The sequence below is a fragment of the Gymnoscopelus microlampas genome (assembly GCF_963454915.1).
Source record: "Gymnoscopelus microlampas genome assembly, chromosome: 13".
Lineage (NCBI taxonomy): Eukaryota > Metazoa > Chordata > Actinopteri > Myctophiformes > Myctophidae > Gymnoscopelus > Gymnoscopelus microlampas.
The window spans coordinates 24,253,561-24,278,756 of record NC_139950.1 but is presented as its reverse complement, the minus strand read 5'-3'; the positions used below and the strand labels follow the sequence as shown (position 1 = coordinate 24,278,756).

The following is a 25,196-nucleotide window of genomic DNA, read 5'->3' as shown; positions in this document are numbered from 1 at the left end:
TGATCGGTTTACAATACAATACTGATAAGAGAGAAAGAAACATAAAGAGAGAGAGAGGGCGACCTGGGTTCATTGTGCAAAACATAGAAGATGCATTCAAAGACAGGAAGACGAGGCAGGTGGGCTGAGGAGATGTTTGGAAACTCTCCACTCTTTGGACAAGGTGTCTGTTTTACGCTTCATGGTTTATGCTGCATCCCATTTGGAAAGGGACCACATACGGAGGCAGAGAGGAACAGAGACTGAGGTAGATAGGTACGAATTTTAAGAAAAAGAGAGAGAGAGAGAGACTGTGACGGATACTGTGTGTAGAACACAGATGCATTTGCCAATGGTGGCGTTGCCTTGTCTGTCCTAACAGGATCCTCAGCAGTCTTCCATATTGTCGATTTTCATCCAGCATCTCCACCCCCTCGCCTGCCTTTTTTTCCCCCTTCTGCAGCCAAAGCTAATTTGCGGAGGCGTGAGTGTGGGTAATGCTACAGCCGCGTCCCTGACAAGCTAAAGCCAGCGCTTACACCGCATCGTGCCCCCGTGCTACAGCGAACGGGCGGGCGGGCACAGAGTGAGCTGGCACACTCTGTGCCCGCTTTGTCTCATGCCTCCTCCAAAACTGTGTTATTTGATGTGTTGATTTTTTTATTTTATTTTTTGGTCCAATTTCCTTTTCAGAGCTCCGCCTCTTCGTCTCTCGTGTGTGTGTGTGTGTGTGTGTGTGTGTGTGTGTGTGTGTGTGTGTGTGTGTGTGTGTGTGTGTGTGTGTGTGTGTGTGTGTGTGTGTGTGTGTGTGTGTGTGTGTGTGTGTGTGTGTGTGTGTGTGTGTGTGTGTGTGTGTGTGTGTGTGTGTGTGTGTGTTTTACGCTCACTGCATTGCACGTTTTTCTACGCCTGTGAATTGGACCGGGCCTTGGAAGCGACACAGGCCTGGAAAACAATACTGCTTTTCTGGTTTTGCATATTGCTCCCATTTACAGGAGCCAAACGCCAAAGGCCCCCCTCACTTGGCCTGCAGGTTTACTGCTAGACGGGATTCATATCTGCCTCTGTGTGTGTGCAAAACACGCTGTGCTGCATGTATTTACACGCCATTTTTCAACATTGTCTTCCGGATGAAATTGCATCTAACTGCGATGCGATGGGTTGCCGGTAAATTTGGGGTGGAACAAAAAGTCACATTGACTGGAGTTGAACCTTTAAATTATACACTGCATATTCATGAACACTGTTTCCGTCGAAATTAATCCGCCGTTTGCAGAAATCATACCATGTTCCTACTAAACCGTGTCCCTAACATTGCTCAAATAGGATCGCATATTTTAACTTTCTGTTGTATGGTGACATTTACGCAATCCTACAAGGTAGGGATGCTGTAGAGACACGTGGTTAGTAACTGTGGTTCCATGAAAACATACAAAGCAATATGTTATGAACGGCTAAAAGGACAAAGATCACACTAGATTAAAGGAGACATACTTCTGTGATGATGTGGTCACTGCGTTTTTCTACTTTACCCCTTGCAATATATCTTTACACTATGGCGACATCCAGTGATACTACTGTAGTCTGATAACAGAAGTACAGTATGTTCAGTATGTCTACTTTAATTCTGTGCCAATAATTGTCTGTTCAGCTTTTAATAATAATTTTACATACTTTTGGACAAAGATGATGGGTTGCGTTGATGCAACCAAGTGTGAAAATTAAACAACCCATTATTAAAATAACCACTTATACCACAAACCATGGATCAACTTTTGGCATTTGTGTGCCTGTGTGCCAGCATCCGTGCGTGTGTGTGTGTGTGTGTGTGTGTGCGTCCATGCATACGTGCATGCATGTACTTTGTCTGTTGTCATAGATACAGACAAAGTACAGTACACTACTGCATTCATGTTATACACCGCAGGTTAGTATGATGGAACACACACACACACACACACACACACACACACAAACCAGTTTGAATGAGACTAACCACAATAGAATGTACGCACGCACGCACGCACGCACGCACGCACGCACGCACGCACGCACGCTCTCCCTTGAAAGTGGCCCCTCCACAGTGCTAGTACAACAGTAATATGATATTTCTTTGTATGTTAATGTGTATTATTTTCCATGGTACACTCGCTCGCCCTCATCCTGTTCCAGCCTTTTGTCTCTCTCTCCACCCTCCACATTGTTTCCACACATCCACATCTCCATTTACATAATTGAACTTTTGATTGGACTTTTCTCTTCCTCCCATACCGCATCTCTCTCTTTCTCTCCCTTTCTTCTTCCCTCCATTCTCACCTGCGTTTGAAATCATAATTTCATGGGTAATGTGACACAAGGTTGGATTCTTTTTCCTTTTCTTATTTCTTACAGTAATTTAAAGACTTCACAACCCAGAAAGCTCAGATTAGACAAATGACTTGTTTTCCATTGAAGGTGCAACGTAAGTGTTGTGTTGTTAACTGGTGCGCTTAACAAGTCATTCATCCCTTTCAAAGGGTTCTGTGTAGATGTTTATATAGGTGTATACTGTACGTATATGTCTTTATGTGTGTGCATGTGTAATTTAGCTACGACCACACAACTAGTATAAGCCACTCGGTTGGTCAGTGCTTTGAATGCAGTCTCATCAGTTTTCTTCCCACCATTGTCAAGTCAGCTTAAATATAAACAGAGCTCCGGCTCTCGATGTGCTAGGCAGGATTGACTAATAATGTTACCATTTGCATTTAAGCATTTAGCAGATGCTTGTTCAGGTCAACACCAAAATGTCGGGTAAGTGACATGAATCCTAGTAGAAAAAACAAAAACAATGGTCAAGTACATGCAAAGAAATCCATTAAGCGCTACAAAGTAACTATGATACCAGGCAGGTACACAGCTATGTAAACTTTCGATATATTATTAGTCATTGCAGGTTTTATATCGAAGTCTGCCCTGTGTGTGTGTGTCTGTGTGTACTGTATACACACACAGTAGGATGTGCGTGTTGGTGTGGTATTTATTTACAGTGTGTTTGTCTAAACTGTACATACGGTATCTGTATAGAAACACGCTATACTGTATGTGTCCATTGGAGTGTGTGCATTAGGAGAAATGGGTGGGGGTTGGGTGGGGTTGCCGTGAGCTTCTTGAGCGGATTACAAGTTTTAAAGAGTAGGAGATCCAACACCTCCTCAAATGTGACACTCTCTGACACCGCTTTGAAGACATGAAAGTGAGATTGGAAGACTTGGGAGCGTCTTTTCTCTCCACAGAGTTATGGGTTCATGTCATTGGGCCGGGGCCAGTTAGCTTCCCATTCATGCGTTATGCCCCGGAGTGAGAGACAAAGCCGACACTTAAAGCTTTTGACTGGCATCTATTTTTTCTTTCTTTTCTTTTTATGGTGCTCAAAGGGCCAGTTTCTAATGCCTCCTCTACACAGGCTGGGCAGAGGATAGACATGTGATTGAAACATTTTGGAAGTAAACTTGAAGCCTGGGTGAGACTTGGGTATCTCCCCTTTGTAGGGTGTGAAATTTGTGAAATAGTCAACACAGTGGCTTTTCCCCGTTTGTTAATCAGCCAGTCATGGTTGGACCTATTTTCTGGTTGCTGTGGCTTTGACCTTTGCACTTTGCACCTACCAATTGCTTGTAATGTGCTATCAAATGGCTGAAATGACACGGTAGATCATAGTTGGTCAGTCCAACACTTCGCAAACCAGATATCTCAACAACGGCTCGTTGTACTATCATGGAATTTGCTGTGCACCTTCATGGTACCCAGAGGACGAACTCTTCTGATTTTGGTGACCCCATGGACTTTTGTGTAGCGCCACCCTTAGGCCAAACTTTCCACTTACACACAAGAATATCTCAAAATGTAATGGAAAGATTGTCATGAAACTTGATGAGCACATTCATGCTCTGCAGAAGATGAACTCAATCAATTTGAGTGACCCCATGACCTTTCGCACAAGATATCTCATAAATTAATAGGCGGGTTGCCATCAAACGTATCTGTGCAACACTTTGGTCCTGAACAAGAAATCTCAAAAACTACTACCTACTGTACTAGCTTGGGTGTTAGGAGCAGACCTCTAGGGGTCTGTTTTTTTCCTATATACGATTAGCCGATCCTAGGTCCTCCTGAACCTCCTGGGTCCATTTGGGTACATTTTTACACTCTCTGATTTACATCAATTTTACTCTGTGCCCACGACACATTTTCTTTTCCTTACTTTCAATTATCCCTATCATTGTTCACCCCTCTTCCCCATTATACCACAGCAAACCCTCAGCACACCCTCCCTCAAAATGCAGCAAATGACCAAACAGTCTTCCTCTGACATCGCAGTCCAACAGGAAACTTGGTGGCTTCCATTCCGCTTCTAGTTATTCCCCTCTTCTATGTTGTCATTCTGGTATTGTAGATAGCTTAGCGATCTCCCCCTCCTCTCTCTTTTCCTCTCTCTTGTCCTTTTCTCCTCCCTCCCTTTATCATTTTTTTTCTCTTTTGCCCCCGTCGGATGTATGCTGTTGACACCCAGACATCAGGAATAATGGAATCTCTTGTCAGTGTGTTGTCTGTGGCCCGAGCAGCAGCCGGTAAGGGCTGGGTATAATAGTAGGCTGGGAGGAGAGAGAGAGGCGGTTCATGTGGCTCTGATAGTAATGAACGTTGCCTTTTCATTTTTTAATATGGAATGTTTGTGGGGCAGAGCTGGCGCTATCCGCTAATCCTACCCCGCAGCCGAGGTAGCTACATGGCTCTGTGACACACACACACACACACACACACACACACACACACACACACACACACACACACACACACACACACACACACACACAGAGCCACACATACCTTGCTTGAGGCGAGACAGCAAACTGTTTGATAAGTCGGGATGTTTTTTCCTTTTTTTTTGTCCTCTGGTCCTCATGAAATTTTTACCCGACGTGTGTGTGTGCGTGTGTGTGTGCGTGTGTGTGTGTGTGTGTGTGTGTGTCTTAAGGAAATGCGGCCTGCTGTTTCTGTAGAGCGAGATATGATATTTTGTCCAATGTTTGATGGATATGGAGAACCTGGAGTATGTAGATGCATTGGTATTGCCTTTTATCCAGGCTGAGCATAATGAAACGGATGTGTATGGCCGATTGGGGAAATTACATCAACATATTGTTGTTAGTGGGGGGAGAGTCATTGCATATAGCAGTCGCATATCACTGGAGTCACAATGAAACCACGTATCTGCACGGAAAGGGTTTCACAAGTGTGGAGAATCACCAGTGTATGTTTTAAATCATACAGTGCCAGCGTTTTGAATATATTTCATATAACAAATCTGACTCAACATTATCAGAGACCACCACACATGTAAACTATTCAGTCTAGATCAGTCAAATTTGTGCATCTTCCTCTGAGTCAGTAGCAGTCGTGTGTGGTTTGAGCAGCAATGACATTGGCAAAACACCTTGTTCGATCCCCAGGTGGTGTTGCATGTCATTCCCCCTCTCTGGCCTCGCTGTTCCGTTTCTACTCTGTCCTGTCAATAATAAAAAACTGAAATAAAGAATTATCGTAGTAGGGGTGACATATAGCAGCCATTTCTGTTGAAATGAAATGTATCCATAACAGGGACCTGTGTTTAACCAGGCAGGGGGGTTCTGTAAAAAAAAGACTTAATAGTCACTCATGAACCCAGCGTCCTATTCTGGGCATGTCATAATAGGGGAACAGTCGGCGAAAATAACAGACACAAGTGTTGCAACGTGCTGTGAGTTTGTAGATCGGCTATTTTTGGTGAAGAGTTTTGGTGTAAATGGGGGAAAAAAGTAGGAAGACGAGTATAGTTCCCTGGTGGATACCGGTCAAGGAAGTATAATATGGTTTAAGTGGTTATTTCACTCGACATGAATGTTTTTTGTTGTTGTGTGTGGATGGTCAATGTCTAATGAATTATTAGTTTATATGCATGTAGGTGCACGTATATGCATTTTACACTGGTTTCTGTGGTGTGTGGGTACAGGCAGTGCAACTCTGCAGTGTGTGACTGTGTGTCTAATTGCTTTAATAGCACCTGCTCTCTAATCCCAGGTAATTAGAGCGCTACTTTCAACTCGTCACTTGAAACAACAGAAAGATGGCCCAGAGGAAGACACACACACACACACACACACACACACACACACACACACACACACAGAGAGAGTGCTCTGTGTGTGCACCAAAATGCAACGTTCAGCACACTCAAACACATGCACATGTGCAGATGCACACTGCGCTCACACGATGCTCATACACAAATAAACAACATTTGCACTTGCACAACACACAGGTACACGATCGTGTGTGTGTGTGTGTGTGTGTGTGTGTGTGTGTGTGTGTGTGTGTGTGTGTGTGTGTGTGTGTGTGTGTGTGTGTGTGTGTGTGTGTGTGTGTGTGTGTGTGTGTGTGTGTGTGTGTGTGTGTGTGTGTGTGTGTGTGAAAGAAGGAACAAGACAGAAAGAGTGCTCTTAATTTTTATAGCCTTTGTGTCTACATCCCCACTTTAATATTGTAATTAGTCTTCATACATTTTCGTACTTCGTCATATTTCAATAGAATGTCCGAATGGTATGTACAGCACCGATGTACAACCACAAAATACTGTTTAACTGTATAACTATATAATAATACTGTAATATTATACAGTGTTATACAGTGTATAATATACAGTTAGTGGTGATCAAACACTTCCTATGTATTTGATCACAGACCCCTATTTGACAGGATTTTGTTTCAGGGATCGCCATAAGAGAAGATGTGTCAACATCTGTCACGACTTGTCAAACCTTTATTTAAAAATATCTGAACATTTAAATACGGCTTAAGTGTTTAAACTGTGCCTCATTTTGTTGGGTACCCCCTGGAACTCCTTCAAGGACCCCTGGGGATCCCCGGACCCCACTTTGAGAACCACTGCTGTACAACGATAAAACCTGTTCCACGAACAAAAGAACAGCAACGTTCTTTTCAGTAGTTTTGTTTGGGTTGACCTCATAGCTCAGCCACATAATGGCCACCGTGCTCTTCTACGTGTCGACCGTCAGATTTATCGCCTCACTTCTTTTTTTTCCTTCCCTTCTTCTTCCCCTCCCCTCTGCATTTGTGTGAGCGGCGCAGGCATTGTCGCGGTCGTCTAAAAAAATGTGTCTGGAGAAGCTGTGGGGAAAGGTTAAGGCCCTCTTTTAAAAGATGAGCCGGAAATGTCAAGTGTTTGTCCCTCAGGCTCGCTCTCTCTGTCTCTCTTTCTCTCTCTCTCTCTCTCTAGCTGTAGTCACAGTGCCATGGGGGCCAACACGACACCACATGCACACACACACACACACACACGCAAGCAAGCATTTCTGCACTCATAATGCACACGATTCCACACAGGTACATGGCTATTAGCTACATTTGTACACCCATGCATGCGGGAGCATTAACACACTGATCCTCATAAACACACACACACACACAAATGTTAAGGGTTGTTACTGTAGATCAGTTGGCCTCCAGTTTTTCTTTTCATCTCTTCTCATGGTTGGTGAGGAGGCCCCGGGTCGCATGTTTAACCACTCCAAGGACGTCACGGCTAGCTAACACTGCTACTTCTCTCTCTTTACACCCAGGAGAGTTTGGTGGAGATCCTTACTGTTTTAAAGTGTTTTTTCGAGTTGAATTCCCAAACCTCTTGCAAAGTTTGACACTTTTTTATTTCTTAAGCCTTAAGGAGTCAATGATGATGCAAAATCCATTTTACAATCAGATATCACTTCTACTATTCTATTCTATTGTGTAGTACCAAGAGACAGCGGTTTTGATCTCCCAGTCATGAGTCTCTCAAAACGTACGCCTCCCTGTCTTGCAATAGCACAGAACAGCCAATAGAGGGGGTTGTTTGGCCACCACAGGATGTGTGGCAGGGCTGAAGCTGCCCTTAGTCAGTCTGAGTCAGTTCTCAAAAACTTCACCTCAGTTTCTGTCCTGGAAGAGAGTGCTAGTTCTGGTTGTCAGTATCAATCAATATTGTAATTATAAAATGTTATAGCAATAATGAAGATATTATTAATATTGAGCATGTCAACTGTTCTCGTCCAGACAAATGTATTTATGCATTTATTCTAATCACTGTTTTTAATATTGTAAAGCACTGAATAATGAAAAGTACTAAACAAATAGTTTATCGTTATTATGATATTACAATTACTATTGATATGTTGTTAGTCTGTTTGTGAAGCCTTACCACCATCATGAAGAAATTGTGTATTTGTAATGTATAATTGAGTTAATATACTGTAGCCATGTAACAGTGTGATTGTTCAGTGCACAATAACGAATATGGACAAGGATTTTGAACATATTTCATAGCTCTTTTGATCACTGCCCCATATCGAATTAAATGGAATTTTAATGACGTTATTGTTAATTTTGTCATTTCTGGTCCAAGCCCTCCAAAATAATCAGAGGATTATGCGGTATCTGTGCGTCCATAACCAGATTAAACCAATAGCCAGCTGAATCATCAGAATGACATTGGTTCCGCTGCCCATCTGAATGGGTCCGCCACAACAAGGATTTGTGGGATTTGGAGTCTGGGCAGCTGAGACACTCCCATTGGTCAAAGCGCCGGCCCAGATAAGACTTCAAAGGCGGAGCTAATTAATAAGATGTTTACATTATCCACGCTTGCACGCTGCTTTGAGTACAACTCTTCATTAGTGTATGTGTGTGCGTGCATACGTGTCGTGTGTAACCCGTTGCTTCTCCATATGCCGAAACATACTGTGAAGCTAATTGGAGGGCTCAAAGTAGAAAAACACAATATTTTGCTCCAAAATGAATAGCTCTTCCTCTGTCATCTGTGTTTTACTTGGAACATGAAAGACTGTCTGAATCAACAGAGAAGGCAAAACGAGTTTAGGCAAGGCAAGTTTATTTGTATAGCAATTCAATCTACCTGACATAAAACATTAAGCAAAATAAACACTTTATAAAGAGACATTTAAATTCAGTAAAGATAAGAAAGAAAATAGAAGCTCAACACCTATCTCTTTAATAGGATACACCTGTTCAGGACACAGAACCCAGTAAAAGTACAGAGGCGCCTTATTGTGCTTATAATGATAGATCCATGGGTCCATCCTGATTGACTTATTGACCAGTTTGATTTCACATGATAAAACTAGCTTATACTTGAATATGCGAAGAAATCGATGATATTTTCCTCCATCTGCAATTTAAAGGATACCGCTGGCGTATTGATTTATTGTTTTCATTTGATTCCATTGACAAAATCCAGCATTGTTAAAATGTGGTCAAGTAAAAAAAGTACAATACACATTTATAACAGCTAAAAATCTACTAAATTAAAGTACTACTAGTAGGAAGTACTGTGTGTCAACACATACACTACTGTATTTTGCCATTTTTTGTTTCACAATAGTGAATATACAGAATGATGCTAGCCTGCAATATTTGTATTTTTAGCTGTCTAAAGTTTTTTTTTGTCCCCAGTTTGACAAATATGCTTTTAGTCTATGTCATTTGTGTTTTAAAAAGAAACACAGGGGCTTTTATTTAGGCTTAGTCAGCTCCTCATTGTAAGTTGATAAATACATTTGAGAAATGCCTTAAATATGTATAAACACCACCTCCGGTTGTGAAACTCACATCTCTCCCTCCTTCTCTCTCTGTTATGTCCTCTTCTCTCTTGCCCTCTAGCCCAGTCCCATTCCCAGTCCAGTACTGGGAGGCAAGCCCAATGCCAGCCAGTCCCTGCTGGCCTGGTGTCGCGAGGTCACCAAGAACTACCGTGGAGTGAAGATAACCAACTTCACCACGTCATGGAGGAACGGCCTGGCTTTCTGCGCCCTGCTGCACCACTTCAGACCTGATGCCATGTAGGACACACTCCGAAACAAACAGAAAAACAGACACACAAATACAAGAACAACCTTATGCACGCACATGCACGCACACACACAGCTCATGCCCAGACATGCATGCCCTTCACAGACAAACAGTGGCACAAACACACATGCAAATATGCAGATTCATAGACAAATGTGACGGCACAGAATGCAAGAGTGCGGACTAACCAACACCAACTCGGAACTGGTTACAGATTAACAGATAACTCATGCACATTCACATATAAATCTCCCAAATGTTCATGTTTTTCAAGCAATATGCAGGCATAAAAACACTAGAACTTTCACCCCATAGAATAGACCATGCTGGCATGTTTACGTTGCATATGCTTGGATTATTGTGTGTGTGTGTGTTTGCATGTGATTTTGTGTGTGTATTCTCAATTAAGAACATGTCTGCGTACCACTCCAGAATCTATATGAAAAAGCTACAGACCCATCAAGAGAGAAGATAAATCATTGCTTTACTACCGCAGATGTGCTCTGTGTGTGTGTGTGTGTGTGTGTGTGCGCGCGCGCGCGCGCGCGCGCGCATCTGTATATGTGTTTGTTCTTGCTATATTTTCCACTCTGTTACTTCTGTTGATTGCGTTGCTGTGAAATTGCATGTTACAGTTCTAATGCCATTACACACTACGCATATCTAACACACCTCTACCCCATCCCCCCTCTCTTCCTCTCTCACCTTTCTCCTCTTTCTCTCCTTCCATTTTCTCCCCCTCTTAACTCTTTTCCTCCCTGCTCCCCCTCTTTGTCTCTCTCACCTTTCAGAGACTACAAGTCGCTCAATCCTCAGGATATCAAAGAAAACAACAAAAAGGTAAAAGATCCTTCTCTCCTCTCCTCTCTAGTTCACAGCCTTGTCCTACTCTATGTATTCCTTATATTGTTCATTGTCCCCTGTTGACCCCGTTCCCGACACCCCCCCCTCCACACACACACACACACACACACACACACACACACACACACACACACACACACACACACACACACACACACACACACACACACCACATATGCATATAGTCCTATTTTCCATACCCTGTGTCACCAGACAAGTTAACGCACACGCACACACACACACACACACACACACACACACACACACACACACACACACCCCTACCTTGCTGTCCTCTCTTGTGGCCCTCAGGGGCCGACACAGAATGATATGCGTGCAGGCTTTTCCTCCAGCTTGATTTCCTGTTCTCATCCACTCTGCCTCAGCGATAACCTCCGCTGGCCCTGTTAGGCATGAACACCAGCCTGTTGACAATAGCCACAGTGGAGAGAGAGAGAAGAGGCTTTTTCATATCAGCTAGCTGCACCCCCCCCCCCCCCCCTACCCCTCCACCCCCACCCCGCCCCACCTCAACAGCCACCTCCATTCCAGGTGTCTGAGCTTTAGCCCTAGAGGAGTTGGTCAGATAGAAGCAATGCAGGCAATTGGGGGAAGGGGGGGGGGGGGGGGGGGGGTTATTTCACGAGAAGGTGATAGCTGAGGAATAGTGATCACGGTCCGCTGCTATTCTCTCATTCCGTCTCTCGTTGCGCTGCATTGTGAGCTTGTAGATCGGTGATTTTCGGATATATATACAGTATATAGACTCCTTGGGGACTCGGGTCAACTTAACACTGTGGATTTTACTGTGTGGACATAGGTTGAGTTGAATCATGGTTTTATGGAACAAGCTGGATGTAGGCCACACAGAGGCCCCATCCATGTGCCTTTTTGAAGGTGAGGGCTATTGTAGATGCTTTCTGTGTAGCTAGCTACATCGCTCCATTAACCACTTAAACCATGTTTACTTTGTTGACCAGGGTCCCCCAGGGCACTATACTTGGCATCTACTTTTTTCCCTCTACACCAAATCTCTATATCAAGCTCACGACACACTGTGAGGTTATTGATCTGCTATTTTTCACAGAATGTTTGGCCTATCATGACTTACAGTACCTAGGATAGGGACGCCACAATGGTTAAATTCTGTCACGACCTCTGTGGCTTGAGTCTTGTTTATATTTTGGCTAGCAGAACTGTCCCTTTACAGTGTGCACAACACAGAGAGAGGAAGATATAGCTCTGAGTGTTGGGGTTTGGATTTAGAATGGACATCTGAGCAAGTGTCATGAATTTAAAATAATGGAGAATGTTACCTTGGTTTTCATGTCCAGATGATTCAAATGCAGTTGCCCCCCCATCACCACCCCCCGCCCGTATCTCCTTTTCTTTCTCTGTCTGCGAGCTCAGACACCAGTGAATTATGACAGATAAGGATAATCAATACAAAGAGGGGGGGAGGAGGGAGAGAGAGGTGAATATTTAGAGATTCACAGCCTTTGAAAAGATCTGTTATCAATCTGTGTGTGTGTGTGTGTGTGTGTATGTATGTGTGTGTGTGTGTACGTGCCCACACGTGCGTGCGTGCACATATGTGAAAGTGTGCATGCCACATGCATTTACATTTATACAGTGCCTGGCTGCGTGCATACATGTGCACATATGTCAGTTTGAGTTGCCCGTAAGAGGTTGTTTGTTTGGACTGTGCGAGTGTGCATGTGTCTATTTTGTCAGCGTGATGTTATGTGTGTGTAATGAGGCCAGGAAGAAGTCATTTCCCATGCTATCTGATAGCGCAGCGCCAGGCGAAATCGCCGCCAGCACTACCTCTGGGAGGAGGAGGGGAGAGCGGTGCTGCTGATGATTGACACTGATGGATGCCTGTCAGTCACAGAGGGGGGAAGGGGGTACAGGGGCCCAGAGCACGGAAGGGTGACATGCAATCCAAGTCTAAAGCTCTTGTTAATAGTTAAAGAGGAAGAGAGGGGAGTTTGTTTCAATAAGCGCAGCAGCATATTATGTCCATTTAGGAGAGTAAAAGTCATCCTTACCTGATGCTAAATCAGCATGTCTACAAGTGTTTCATTTGGTCAGTCAAGGAACTCGGGTATTTGTTATTTCCTCTAAGCACTCTAATGTGTTGATCTCCTTAAATGGTGAATCTGGTATTTTTAGAGCAAGCCTCCTGTTTTCTGTTGAGAAAACAAGATTGAGTGTTACTGTAAAGACCCTGCATGAAAAGACCTGATGTTTATTTAAATGTACTCTGTGGACTCTTAACTCCTTGAGTGCCAGAATTAATTTATTAATTCAGTCAGCCAGTGCCAGCGTTTTTGAGCATTTTTACTAACCTTTCAAGAGCCACAGAATATTTCGTTCCAGGACGATCGACACACAGGGTGTCGCAAAAGACGGAGAAGTGCCTCTGCTTCCATCGGGGGGAAGAAGTGTGTCACGCGACCCTCCGTTCTTTAGTTATTGGCTGTTGAATATAGCTTGTTCTCCGTATCTACTCCTCTCCAGAAGTCATAGGATCACTCATAGGTTGGGGAACAGCGTCATCTAGCGTAAACCCTGAAAACACTGTTGGACGTTCACAGCGCGACACGTTGTGAGCTTGTCGATCGGCAATTGTCAGCAAAAGCTATCCCCACAATACACAAAACAGAAATTTCACCAGTATTGAGCCCTGTGGGACTCCAATTACCCATATGGGGTTTAAGTGGTTAAGGTGTGAAGTCACATTTATAGCCACATTCTACAAGCTCACAGCGCATGGTGCTGCGACGTGTTGTGAGCTCATAGACATGCTATTTCCAGCACACGACAAACTATAAATAAAGCCTGTAGGAAGGAAAGCTCTGTTCCTGGGTCAAAAAGACTGTAGCATGCGTTGAGACCAACTTTGAACCCGAAGCAAAACCCACCGCAAGAGCCATCCTCTCCCTTCCCTCCCCCTCCCCTTCCCTCCCTCCCTCCTTCGCTTCTCACTCTCTCCCCACTCTCTCCACTTTCTCTATCATTCATTCTTTCATTCTTTTCTCTATTGAGCGTGGAGCTTGTCGTTTTCATTCAGAACATACTCGGGGCGAGAGGGGAACAATGGGAACACACTTTGCTCCTGTGAATACGTGTTAGAAACCCAATCACTCCCTCTCAACCTCTCCCTCTCTCTCTCTCCTTCTCTTTTCTACTTCTCTTTTTTCCCTTCCTTTCACTCTGCGACACTGAGAAGTAGGGGGGGGTAACGGCAAACGTTCCCCTTTCTTCTTCTCCTTCTCTTATTTTCATCTCTCTTTTCTTCTGTTCCTGTGTCCAACGCAGATGCACACTCTCTCTTACACACACACACACACACACACACACACACACACACACACACACACACACACACACACACACACGTCTTTCTTTCTCAACACACACACACACACACACACACACACACACACGCTTTGCTCCCATACAGTAAAATCTTCAATTATAATTCGTCCCTGAGAATGTGTACACTTTTTTAAACTCTCAGTTTAATTAACACTGAGGATTTTACTGTACACTCACACCCCTCATCCAGTATGAATTTACACCTTCACTCAGCTCATTGTTTCGCGAGGCGAGAGAGGAACCAGACAAAAGAGCGGAGAGAGTGAATGACATCATCATTACAAAAGTCTAAATTAATAGTACATAGTCTTTATATAGTGCCTTTTTCCAAAGCTTTACAATGTGCATTACATTCACCCATTCTCACACACATTCACACACAAATTGCAGAGGAAACCATGCACCAACCTGCTCTTCGGGAGCAGTTAGGGGTTCAAGGTTGCCGCCATTATTGGCAAGGACAAGTTGCCATATCTCCACTTCAAGAAATATGCCGAAGTTGGATATAAGTACCTGAGACTAAAATGTTTATTCTGTTGTATAACCATTACTGTTAGATAGTACGGTATGTAAGATAGTATCTGGCATATGTATTTTGGTATGAAAACCCACATTGTTAATTTAACCAAGTATCCTCCTATCATATCTGTCTGACATTTGTAACAAACCCAGCCACTTGAAAATCAGTTGAGAATTCAGCGAGTTACAATGATTTGTGGAGAGACCTCCTGCTTCCATAGACTACATGGGGCATACATGCATTAGGAGGCACGGCTTGCCCCTGCCCATATGGTGGCTGCATTAACGCATCACTCTAATGAACGGCAGCGGCTAATGCGGTATCTATGTGTATTTCTAAAATGGATAGTCCTTGATTCTGATTGACTGAGTCCCATGGTAAAATACTCACACCTAGGACCGCATGTATCACTATCAGTGTGGCAGCATTTTATTTGCAACATTCACAGTGACATTTCATGGATGTATCACTGTTCGCGGTTTAGTTTTTCCTATGGCAAGGTAAGAGGAGCACTACTTGTCCTTTGTATGTGCAAGGTTTTACAAATTACTTTAAAACACTGCAGATAACGCAACGCATATCACCCGGACCGACTCGGTACACTCCAGTACCTTTCTTTCATTTGCACATTAACTTCCTGGTTTGTGCTAGCAGTCACATGGACTACTTTCTTGTAAAAAATATTCTTGTAGTTAACTTTTTACTTAAAACTGTTTTAATTGGATATGTCTATGATTTTGATGTTGCAATTTGGCTAAGAGGCGTAGGAAGCTCCTGTGGCTTATTGCTTTAATGTCTACGGAGCCAACATGTACAATAGCAGTACCCCAACTCTGTTTGCCCTAAATGGAACACAACGTAATTAGTATTATTGGTATCACCTGTCAATACGGCTGCAAGAGAAAAAGGTCTATTGCTCATGACTTGCCCTGGAGCAAGGCACTTAAGAACCCGCCCCCAGCTGCTCACTGGCCAGTCAGTAGTAGACTAGAATAGATGTACTGGGCGACATGTTAACCACTTAAACAATATTTTATACTTCATTGTATGATGGTATATTTTTGGTATTTTAGAAAATGTTTACAAATCTGGCTATAATAATTACATGGCCAAAATAGGGATGCCTAATACTGTGGTTAACTGTTTGTAAGAACTAAGAAGCAGGGTACTGCTGAGAACCATCCCTGACTCCACCCCAAAATCAAATACAAAAGATGGAGAGAGAGAGAGGGAGAGAGGGAGAGGGGAGAGAGAAAGTTTAATTGATAGACTAGGGAGACGTGTGAAGCCAATGAAACAAACACAGCCACAACAGGTCTGAATCAGATCAACGCTATCAAGCAACCCAGATACAAGCTGTGATACCTGGAGAGATGGATGGATGGATGAATGAATGGATGAGTGCAACAGGGATGGAAAGAAAGGTGTGTGTGTGTGTGTGGGTGTTCTTAATCTATTTATTTACCTGTCATTGGCTGCGATAATGGTTTTCATCTCTCTCTCTCTCTCTCTCTCTCTCCATCCCTCCATCTACCAGGCGATGGAGGGATTGGGTTCTGTGTGTCTGTTGATAATCACACCTGTATTTTCTCATCAAACTCTAATCAGGCCAATTACACGCGTGACGGAGAGCATGGGCAGGTTGATGTAGAGGCCGATAACGACAAACTCACGCACACCCGCACGTGCTCACACACAGACACGTCCTTCGGGATTAAGCGCTCTGTCTTGGGGTATCTGCGTCTCTTATCGGGGACAACCATCCCTGACATGACCTGTCAGCACAGCCGCCATGACGACAGTGTCACCAACACACACATATACACACCCACACACACACACACACACACACACACACACACACACACACACACACACACACACACATACGATACACCTCCATGTGACTGTACTTCTCTCATATCACAACATTTAATTAATTTTATTTTATTATCACTTTGCCAAATGTAAATTAAGCTAACTAAAGCCAAATACCACAAGAGAAAGAGAGAGAAATATAGAAAAAAGAGAAGAAGAAATACTATTGTAACATTTAAGCTAACATCAGAGACTATATTTCTTGAACATGTGGCACACCTCTCTTGGCCAATTGGCTGCTTTATTATGATTGTCATATAGGCGTCTTGACAAGATGGAAAAGCATGACTTGAAATAGGCAACAACTTACTGGATAGTATGTGGTACAGAAGAATATTTTCTTTGACGAGTAATCTACGAGCAATTCTACGGGTCTTGTACATTGCTGTTTATTTAATCTATTGTGTGTATTTCTTACTGTGTACTGTTTTTTATTTTACTGTTTGCGTCTGTAGTTATGTATGTTTAATTGAATCCTGACTTCTTAACATTTCTGATAACTTTTGCTATACGTTTCACTTCATTTTTATATATCTCTTTTTTTATGTAAAGCACTTTGGGCTGCATTTGATGTCATGAAAGGTGCTATACAAATAACGTTTATGATCATTATATGCCTTGAATAATGATAAAATATGAATCATAAAAAAAAAGGTGAGAGAATCAACCAGTCCATACTATGTGAATTAATGAGTTAAATACCTATAAATATCTATGTATTCTCTCTCTACCTCCCTACAGGCCTACGATGTCTTTGCCAGCCTGGGCATCTCCCGTCTGCTAGAGCCGTCGGACATGGTTCTGCTGGCCATCCCCGACAAGCTGACGGTCATGACCTACCTGTACCAGATCAGGGCGCACTTCTCTGGTGAGGAGCTCAACGTGGTGCAGATTGAGGCCAACAGCAGCCGCAGCACATACAAGGTGGGAGACTTTGAGACGGACACTAACGCCTCCATTGACCAGGACAAGTTCTACGCCGAACTCAATGACGTGCAGCACCGAGCCTCTGGCTCGGAGCCTGAGTGCCCGGCAGGCGGTGTTGGCAGCGAAGCCAACGGCGCTAAGGACGATGGAGAAGGCGAGGACGAAATGGGGACGGGAGCGGCCGAGAGGAAGGCCGAGGTAGGTGGAAGGGCGAGCCCGCCGGCAATGGGGGCGTCCGTTTCCGCTCCCCTGTCTTCAGCCTCGCCCACTCCGTGGCTCCCTGGGACAGACTTCGCCCCTAGGCCTGCCCCCAGGTCTCAGGCCACGCCCCCTGCCTCAGCAGACCGGAGGCAGCTGCCCAAAGCCGACACGCTGGACCTGAGCGAGTTGCCGCAGAGGGCGGAGAGGGAGTCTGAGAAGGAGAGACGGAGGCAGACGGGGGAGGAGGAGAGAGGAGACAGGGAGGCGTCGGGAGGCGGCACAGACTCGGGTTCCCCCACCAAGAGAGGAGCTGGGTCTTCTTCCTCTCCCACCTCCTCCTCTCCCCACCAGAAGCTGGGCTCCTCCTACAACAGAGACGCTGACCTCATTAAGAAGAAGAGGGCCAGTCTGCGGAATTCTGAGTCAGAGCCCGCCTCCAACGCCGGCTCTGCACCAATCAACCACACAGACACACAGACACCCCCCAGACAGGTACACACACACACACACACAACGTGTTGCATTGCGACATGTTGACCACTGACCACTTAGCAGCCATTCGTTTTCAGATGGGTGGGCCACGTGCATTTTCAGAGCATGTTTATTTTTATGATCAATTGATTGTGTTCGGCTTGGATCAATGGAACTAACATGGTATACTTAAGTTCCTATTCATCAGTATCACAATGAACACACATTTTTCAAGAGAAAGAAGAAATACCACCCTGCTATCCCATAGTGGGATAGCAGGGTGCTAAACTTAGACTTGATTAAACATTCGTTTTTTCTTTGAAATATTAATGTTATATTATCAGTAAAATCTTAGTGTTTTGCAAATTATTTGGAGGCCCACTTGCAATGTCCTCACGGCCCACAGATTTGGAGTCGCTACCCTACACAACACAACACAACACAACACAACACAACACTACAATACACTACGCCACATTTCACGGCACAGCTGCACTACATCACTACATAGTTATCAAACAAGTACCTTAGACAACCTTTGGGTCTGCCTGCGTCGCTATAGGCAGAGTCTTCATATTAAATACGCTCATTTAGATTCTGACACGTCCCTCTGAACCAATCACCCCACGTCTCTTATCCCAGCACACCTGGCTTTGATTGAAACTTTCACAGCCTCATCACCTGTAAGACGCAAACGTTCAGACACACGTTCGCTCAGCGACGGCAACATTCCCGCTAAGCTTTCTTTTAAATCCCAACCTCGCCTGTGCCATTTCCCAGATGACCGTTACCAGAATTGTCTCTCTCTCTGTCTGTCTTTCTCTCTCTCTCTCTCTCTCTCTCTCTCACTCACTCACTCTCCCTCTCCCTGTTCTCTACGTTTATAGATGTTGTCGTTTCCAGGCTTTCCAGATATGCGTCTTGGCCGGGGCCCTTTTACACGTTAGCAAGCGGGGAAGGCTCCCAGCAACCCCCTTGCTTTGACATTTCATTATATTTTTCATTATATTTTTCATCCTTTCCCCTGATGGCAGTTTGCTGCTGCGACCACTCAACCGTGGAGACGCTTTTGCAGGAGCGCACCTCATCTAGTCCTCCTCAGACGCTCACACATGGCTCGCGCCTTTAATGTGCACGTACACGCGCGTCTAACGCACGCCAGGCCTCCCCGCACGCACATCAACGCACGGATGGGCGTGCGTGCGGGGAGGCCCACCTTTAAACGCACACCTGCCAGAATTAGTTCACCCTGAGATTTTCCCTGCTTCCTGTTTACCAGCTGAAAGGTCGCGGAGGGGTCGCGGCATTCATGACACCCCATTTTCATGGGCCGTTATCTAGTTAGCGGGGTGTGTACTGTGTAGCCTTGCCGAAGCAGCCTGGGCCAGATGCAGGTTGTCGGAGGGATAAATAGTTCTGTAATGTTGTAAAGGGCTGTGTTTGGGAAATACAGCCCTCTAAGCCAAATGTAAGCTCAGAGCCTCCGTTTTCCCTGTTTGTGCCCCTTATAATACAGCCAGGATTAACTCTGATAGGCTTGCAGATAGGATGCTAAGCTAGGCGTGCATGTGTGTGTGTCTGTGTGAATGTAGCCTGCGTTTGTGTCTACAGTATGTGGATGTGTGAGCGTGCGCCGGTACACAGGTGCACACACGTCTGTGTGCATGCGGTACTGCGAGTGAGTGAGTGTTGCTATCTCCTCTGAGCTGTCATCCTCTCCTCACCACTGGAGCCAGTCAGGGGTGTGGGCCCAGCATGGTAACTGGCTCCCCCATAATGCAACAGGCCAGGGCTGATATATCACAGGGGATATGCCCTGCTTCTACATTAGGGACCACTAGGTGTACTTAATCCCCTGATACCGCTGCCTTCTTAGTATACAGGACAGAACCGCTGTGTGTGTGTGTGTGTGTGTGTGTGTGTGTGTGTGTGTACGTGAGTGTGTGTGTGTGTGTGTGTGTGTGTCATATCTTGTGGTGCTCACAGAGAGCATCTATCTCATTTGATTTGAATATTTGAAAGTCTTTGAGACGCAACAGATTGTTTTTTTTTATTTTTTTACCCAGTTTTGTGAGAAATTTATTCTACATTTTGAATTTCAAAATTATGTTAACCGATCCATGCTTTTGATAAAATCTCAAACAATTTAGTAAAATTAAATCTGAACACCTATGATTTTTTTGTTTTGTTTTGTATTTGCTCAACTTTCACCCCTCCATCTCTTTGTCTGGCTTTTTGTCGTAGCAGGAGACGAAACCTCCTCCAGTATCAAGTCCGCCAGCTGAAAAGGTGTGTCAAACTACCTTCAACATTAACTTCATTCATTTATATTATAGGGCCACAAGAGTTGTTTTTCTTAACTGAGATTGAACTGAACTGAGATTGATCATGAACGTACATTCGTACAATAAAAATCATTACCTATATCCGCTCTTCTCTCCCTCCCCCAGAAGGTGCAGTCTCGCCAGGAGGAGCTGAAGGAGAGAGCCCGACTCCTACTGGAACAGGCGAGACGAGATGCAGCCATGAAGGCCGGAAACAAGAACCTAGCCGCTAACTCCACGCTGCTCACCCCACCAGCCAGACCTGCTAACATGACTGATGTGAGTCCTAAAGTGTGCATGTGTGTTGCTCCGTAATGCTTAATTCATACGTGAAAATAGTAACTACAAGCTCACAAACCATTGCAGTGCGATGCATTATTGTGAGCTTGTAGAACGTCTATTTTCGCTGCGCGACACTGACGTGTGACACCAGCGTGTCGAAGTGTAAATCAGGCTTAAGTATGCGGTAATAAACGTATGTGTATCTGCTGCTGCTGAGGCACACAACCACTCTCTTTCATATAGTTCAATACTTTCAACTTTCCACCTCCACCTGTCTCACTACATACTACACACAGCGACATGCTGCAGAAACCTGTCCAAAACGTCTGCTCTTCCATAGTCGTTTGTACAAAGGTATACCTACTCAAAAAAGAGAACTTTCCTTATTAACTTCTGCTCCGGCACTCTTCTTCAGGACAACCAAATGAGTGGACCTGAAGGTGTCAGCGGTTGGTCGAGTGGAAAGGGACACTCTCATTCCAGACTCCTAAGATACTCCCTGCTCTCCTTCACTTATTCTCTCTCTCTCTCTCTCTCTCTCTCTCTCTCTCTCTCTCTCTCTCTCTCTCTCTCTCTCTCTCTCTCTCTCTCTCTCTCTCTCTCTCACACACACACACACACACACACACACACACACACACACACACACACACACACACACACACACACACACACACACACACACACACACACACACACACACACACACTCGGGCTCCCTCTTTGCTCATCTGTTTTTACCAAGGCCTGACCAAATTGGACACTACTCTCATTCGCGTACAGTTGAATAATAAGTATTATACATAACGTTACACACCTTTCATCCCCTGCCCCGTCCGGGTACAGAGTGGCTGCATGGTGCAAACCAGACCCGCTGGACGGTGACAGGAGGCTGAAACAAGCGCGCTCCACTGACCTCAGTAATGCTGTGGAGGACATTGACGCCACGCGGGTTCCTCTGAGCGAAAAGGGGGGGAAAAAATGCTGTGGTCAAATCCCCAGTGATGTTTTCATAACGAGGGTGGGGCGGAGGGTGGGAGTGGGGGGGCCTAAAATGACTGTGGCGTCTTGGAAGACTTGTGCGGACAAGGGATTTTCACAGGGAAATGAAATGAATACCTTTTAGTAATGAAATATCTAAAAGACGGCAGGCTGTGCGCACGCAGTTCTCCTCTGGAATCCTAAAAGGGTGGGATGCCCTTGAATTAAATGGCTTTTTAAATCGTGTGTGTGTGTATGTGCATACACATATTTACATATGTGTGTATGTTGAACTGCATGGGTGTGCATGCACACATTGGACTTAACGTCCGTGCGTGCACATTGTGTGTGTTTGGAGTTCGATGAGAGCATGCTTGCATTTTGGTATGGTGGTCCAGGTCTGTGTGTGTGTGTTGTGTGTCTTCCTGTGCATGTGTGCATGCGAAGGCCTTAGGAATAACCATTTCGGCGTAATCTAAGAGAAGTAAATGAGGACCTTCCAAGGACTGTTGCCATTTAAAAGTCTTCACAAGGAGAACGCAAATTAAAAGAGTTTTCAAAGCGCTCGCCATGGCGATATATATTCCTTGGCGATGGGGGGAAAAAAGTCCCCTCTGGGTCCCTTTTTGTCACGTAGCAAGATGGCTGACTTCACTCAGATTAGCTTCTTAAGTAGCTAGACCACCCCTCCTCTTTTTCGTCTTTCTACCACTTTCTCGCTTTCTTTATCCCACTCCCTCTTTCTCTCCTTTCTCTGCACCCTCTTTCTCACAGTTTTTGTCTTCCCTCCTCTGTTTTTTTCGCTTCTACTCCTCTCTTTCTCTGCCATCTTTCTTTGTTTCTCTCTCTTTCTGTCTATTTCTTCTGTCTCTCTTTCTCTTTTTTTCTGTGCTTATTTCCAAGGACAGTTGTCTAATAAGCCCCAGCATGCATTAGTGCAGGAAAGCTGAGGAGGCGGGGCTGAATATTGAATTGTTTTGGCTTTTTAATAGAAAACATTGATCAAAGGAATCCTCTCAGCCCGGAGGGCCAACGCACTGATAATTGTTAGTGATTCAGATTAGATTACTCGATGTCTTGTTTTGATTAACGTGAGCGTGTGTGTGTGTGCGTGCACGTGTGTGTGTGTGTGGATGGGAGAGGGCAGGGTATTTATGTGGGTGTGTACATTTGTGTCTGTGTGCATGTTTCTTAGTGTGTATGTTTGTTAACGCCTGGTAGTTAATATGCGCATGTGTGTGTGTGTGTGTGTGTGTGTGTGTCTGTGTTATCAGCTGAGGAGCCTAGCCCTTAGCCATTCTCATCTCTCTCTCTCTCCTCTCTCTTCTCTCTCTCTCTCTGTAAGTAGCTACTTTGCGGTTTAGCATGCATAAGGAACAATGTAATTCAATTAAAGGCAGCATCATTCTTCCAGCGCAGCGCGGCTAATGTGGGGCCAACAGAATGAGTTAGGGAGGGGCAGGAGAGAGACAGATTAGCTGTGTTTTGGGGGCGTTGTGCTGGAAGACATTCTAGACAGCGGACAACAAACAAACAAGTATTTGGATCCACTTCAGAGTGTGAAAGACAGGTCTGATTAATTTTAGCACCAACACTTAAAAATGAAAACACTGTGTGTTCTCTTTTTTGTTATATCAGTGTTATAATAAACGTATTATGACTTAAATGACAGCCACAGATTAATTGGTCTCTTCTAATATTATTTTCAAAGTAAAAATAAGAATTACCTTTTTTTTTCTTTAACGACTTAAACCCTCTAGTCTTAGAGAAACGTCCGGCAGTTACAACTGTACTTGGACCACCATCTACACCAAACCTTTTCGCCTAAAATTGCAGATCTACAAGCTCACTGCATGTCGCAGAATAGGGATGCTGGGGTTCAAGTCCTATTTTATACTTTTCTCCTTTCCTTCATGAAGTGGATGTCTGTGTGACATTCATGGTGTGTCTGTTTTATGGAGGGTCTCGTGTTCCTGTCATTCATTGTAGAAGCACCACATTCGCTGTATCATCATAGATAGAGAGCTAATCTGAGTATTGATGTGCGTGTGTTTGTATGTACGAGTATTGAGGTGTGTGTGTGTGTGTGTGTGTGTGTGTGTGTGTGTGTGTGTGTGTGTGTGTGTGTGTGTGTGTGTGTGTGTGTGTGTGTGTGTGTGTGTGTGTGTGTGTGTGTGTGTGTGTGTGTGTGTGTGTGTGTGTGTGTGTGTGTGTGTGCGTGTGTTCTCCTAACCTCTGTTCTCCCTCCTACCAGTTCTAATTGTAGCCCACAGTGAGTCAGCCTTTCATCTAAGGTCACCGGTTCATCTCTCGCTCTCTCTCTCTCTCTCCCTCCCTCCCTCTGTCTGTCACATTCTCCACATCCTTCGTTCTGACTTTCTTTCTTGTTCTCTCTCAACCTTTTTCTGTCTTACATTCTGTATTTCTTTCTTTCTTTCTTTCTCGTTTCACTCTATCTCTTTGATGTATACACAGTGCTACTAATTGCCCCTCCCCACCGCCCCCACCACCAGGTGGCCTTCACGGCCAATCAGCATTTAGAGTTGAGATGTCCTGTCACGTCACCTCCCCTCCCAGCCCCCCCCCCCCCCCCAACCACCCTGGTGTGGACAAATTGGTAATTAATGAGCTGTCATCATAAAAAGACAAGTTTCTCTCTCTATCTCTCAAACACACACACACATTCTAATTCCCAGATGTAACGGTAACTAAAGGACCCCACACACCGTCTCGACGTCAGCGTGTTGATAAGTGTCGATAAGTGTCTGTTGTAGTGCGTGAGGTGTGTAGACGGTGTGTACATGGCCGTTGGTTGCAGTGAGGTGTCGCTCGCCAACTGAGTCTACTCAGTCTCGCTTAATGCACATCGATGGCGGCGCAGTGGTGGAGAGGTGTGTAGGACTCTCTGGTTGGCTGTTTAGCCTTGTTCCAGCCCGAGTGCCTAGTTCTCCATCTGTATATACTGCTGTCAGGTGTAGGCTTTTACTCGCAAGGTCCTCACAACATGATGGAAACAAGTCCCAGAGACTTTTTTTGTGTTATCCTCTTAGCCTAAATGTCTTACTGTACCTCCGTGCTGTTTACATTTCTGACTAATAAAGTATTCAATCAATCAAATCAAGGAGCCCACAACAGAAGCTCACCAATTGGCCATATAGTTGTGAGTAGCCTACTTGAACAGAACTGACAGGAAACTGTGATAATACGTTGCTCATTCGTTGAGGCTGGCTGCAGGCGAGTCGAGTCTCGAGTTGAGTTGCAAGTCTCTAAATGCTTTTAAAACATATATATTTGATTGTTTATACAATGTAGCCTAAGGCTGAACCCAAAATAAAACAAATAATACAAGCTATCAACTCACCGCATCATGGCGTGTCGACAGCTTATAGATCTGTTCTTTTGGGCACATAAACAATGAGGAGCTATGGAGTATACAAATACTAAGCA

The 25,196-nt window shown here is 44.6% G+C and overlaps 1 protein-coding gene across 2 annotated transcripts in view; it reads left to right on the top strand.

Moving 5' to 3' along the window:
• The window catches only part of ehbp1 (EH domain binding protein 1), a 189,222-nt gene that overhangs the window by 85,009 nt on the left and 79,017 nt on the right, over positions 1-25,196 (top strand). Inside the window, exons 11-15 of one of the 2 annotated variants that reach the window (XM_084077333.1) lie at positions 9,730-9,908; positions 10,710-10,758; positions 17,306-18,184; positions 20,411-20,452; positions 20,614-20,766. In XM_084077333.1, the coding sequence (XP_083933459.1) occupies positions 9,730-9,908; positions 10,710-10,758; positions 17,306-18,184; positions 20,411-20,452; positions 20,614-20,766 (1,302 nt within the window). Of the gene's footprint in view, positions 1-9,729; positions 9,909-10,709; positions 10,759-17,305; positions 18,185-20,407; positions 20,453-20,613; positions 20,767-25,196 lie in introns of both variants that reach the window. The other variant, XM_084077332.1, reaches the window with a different exon arrangement.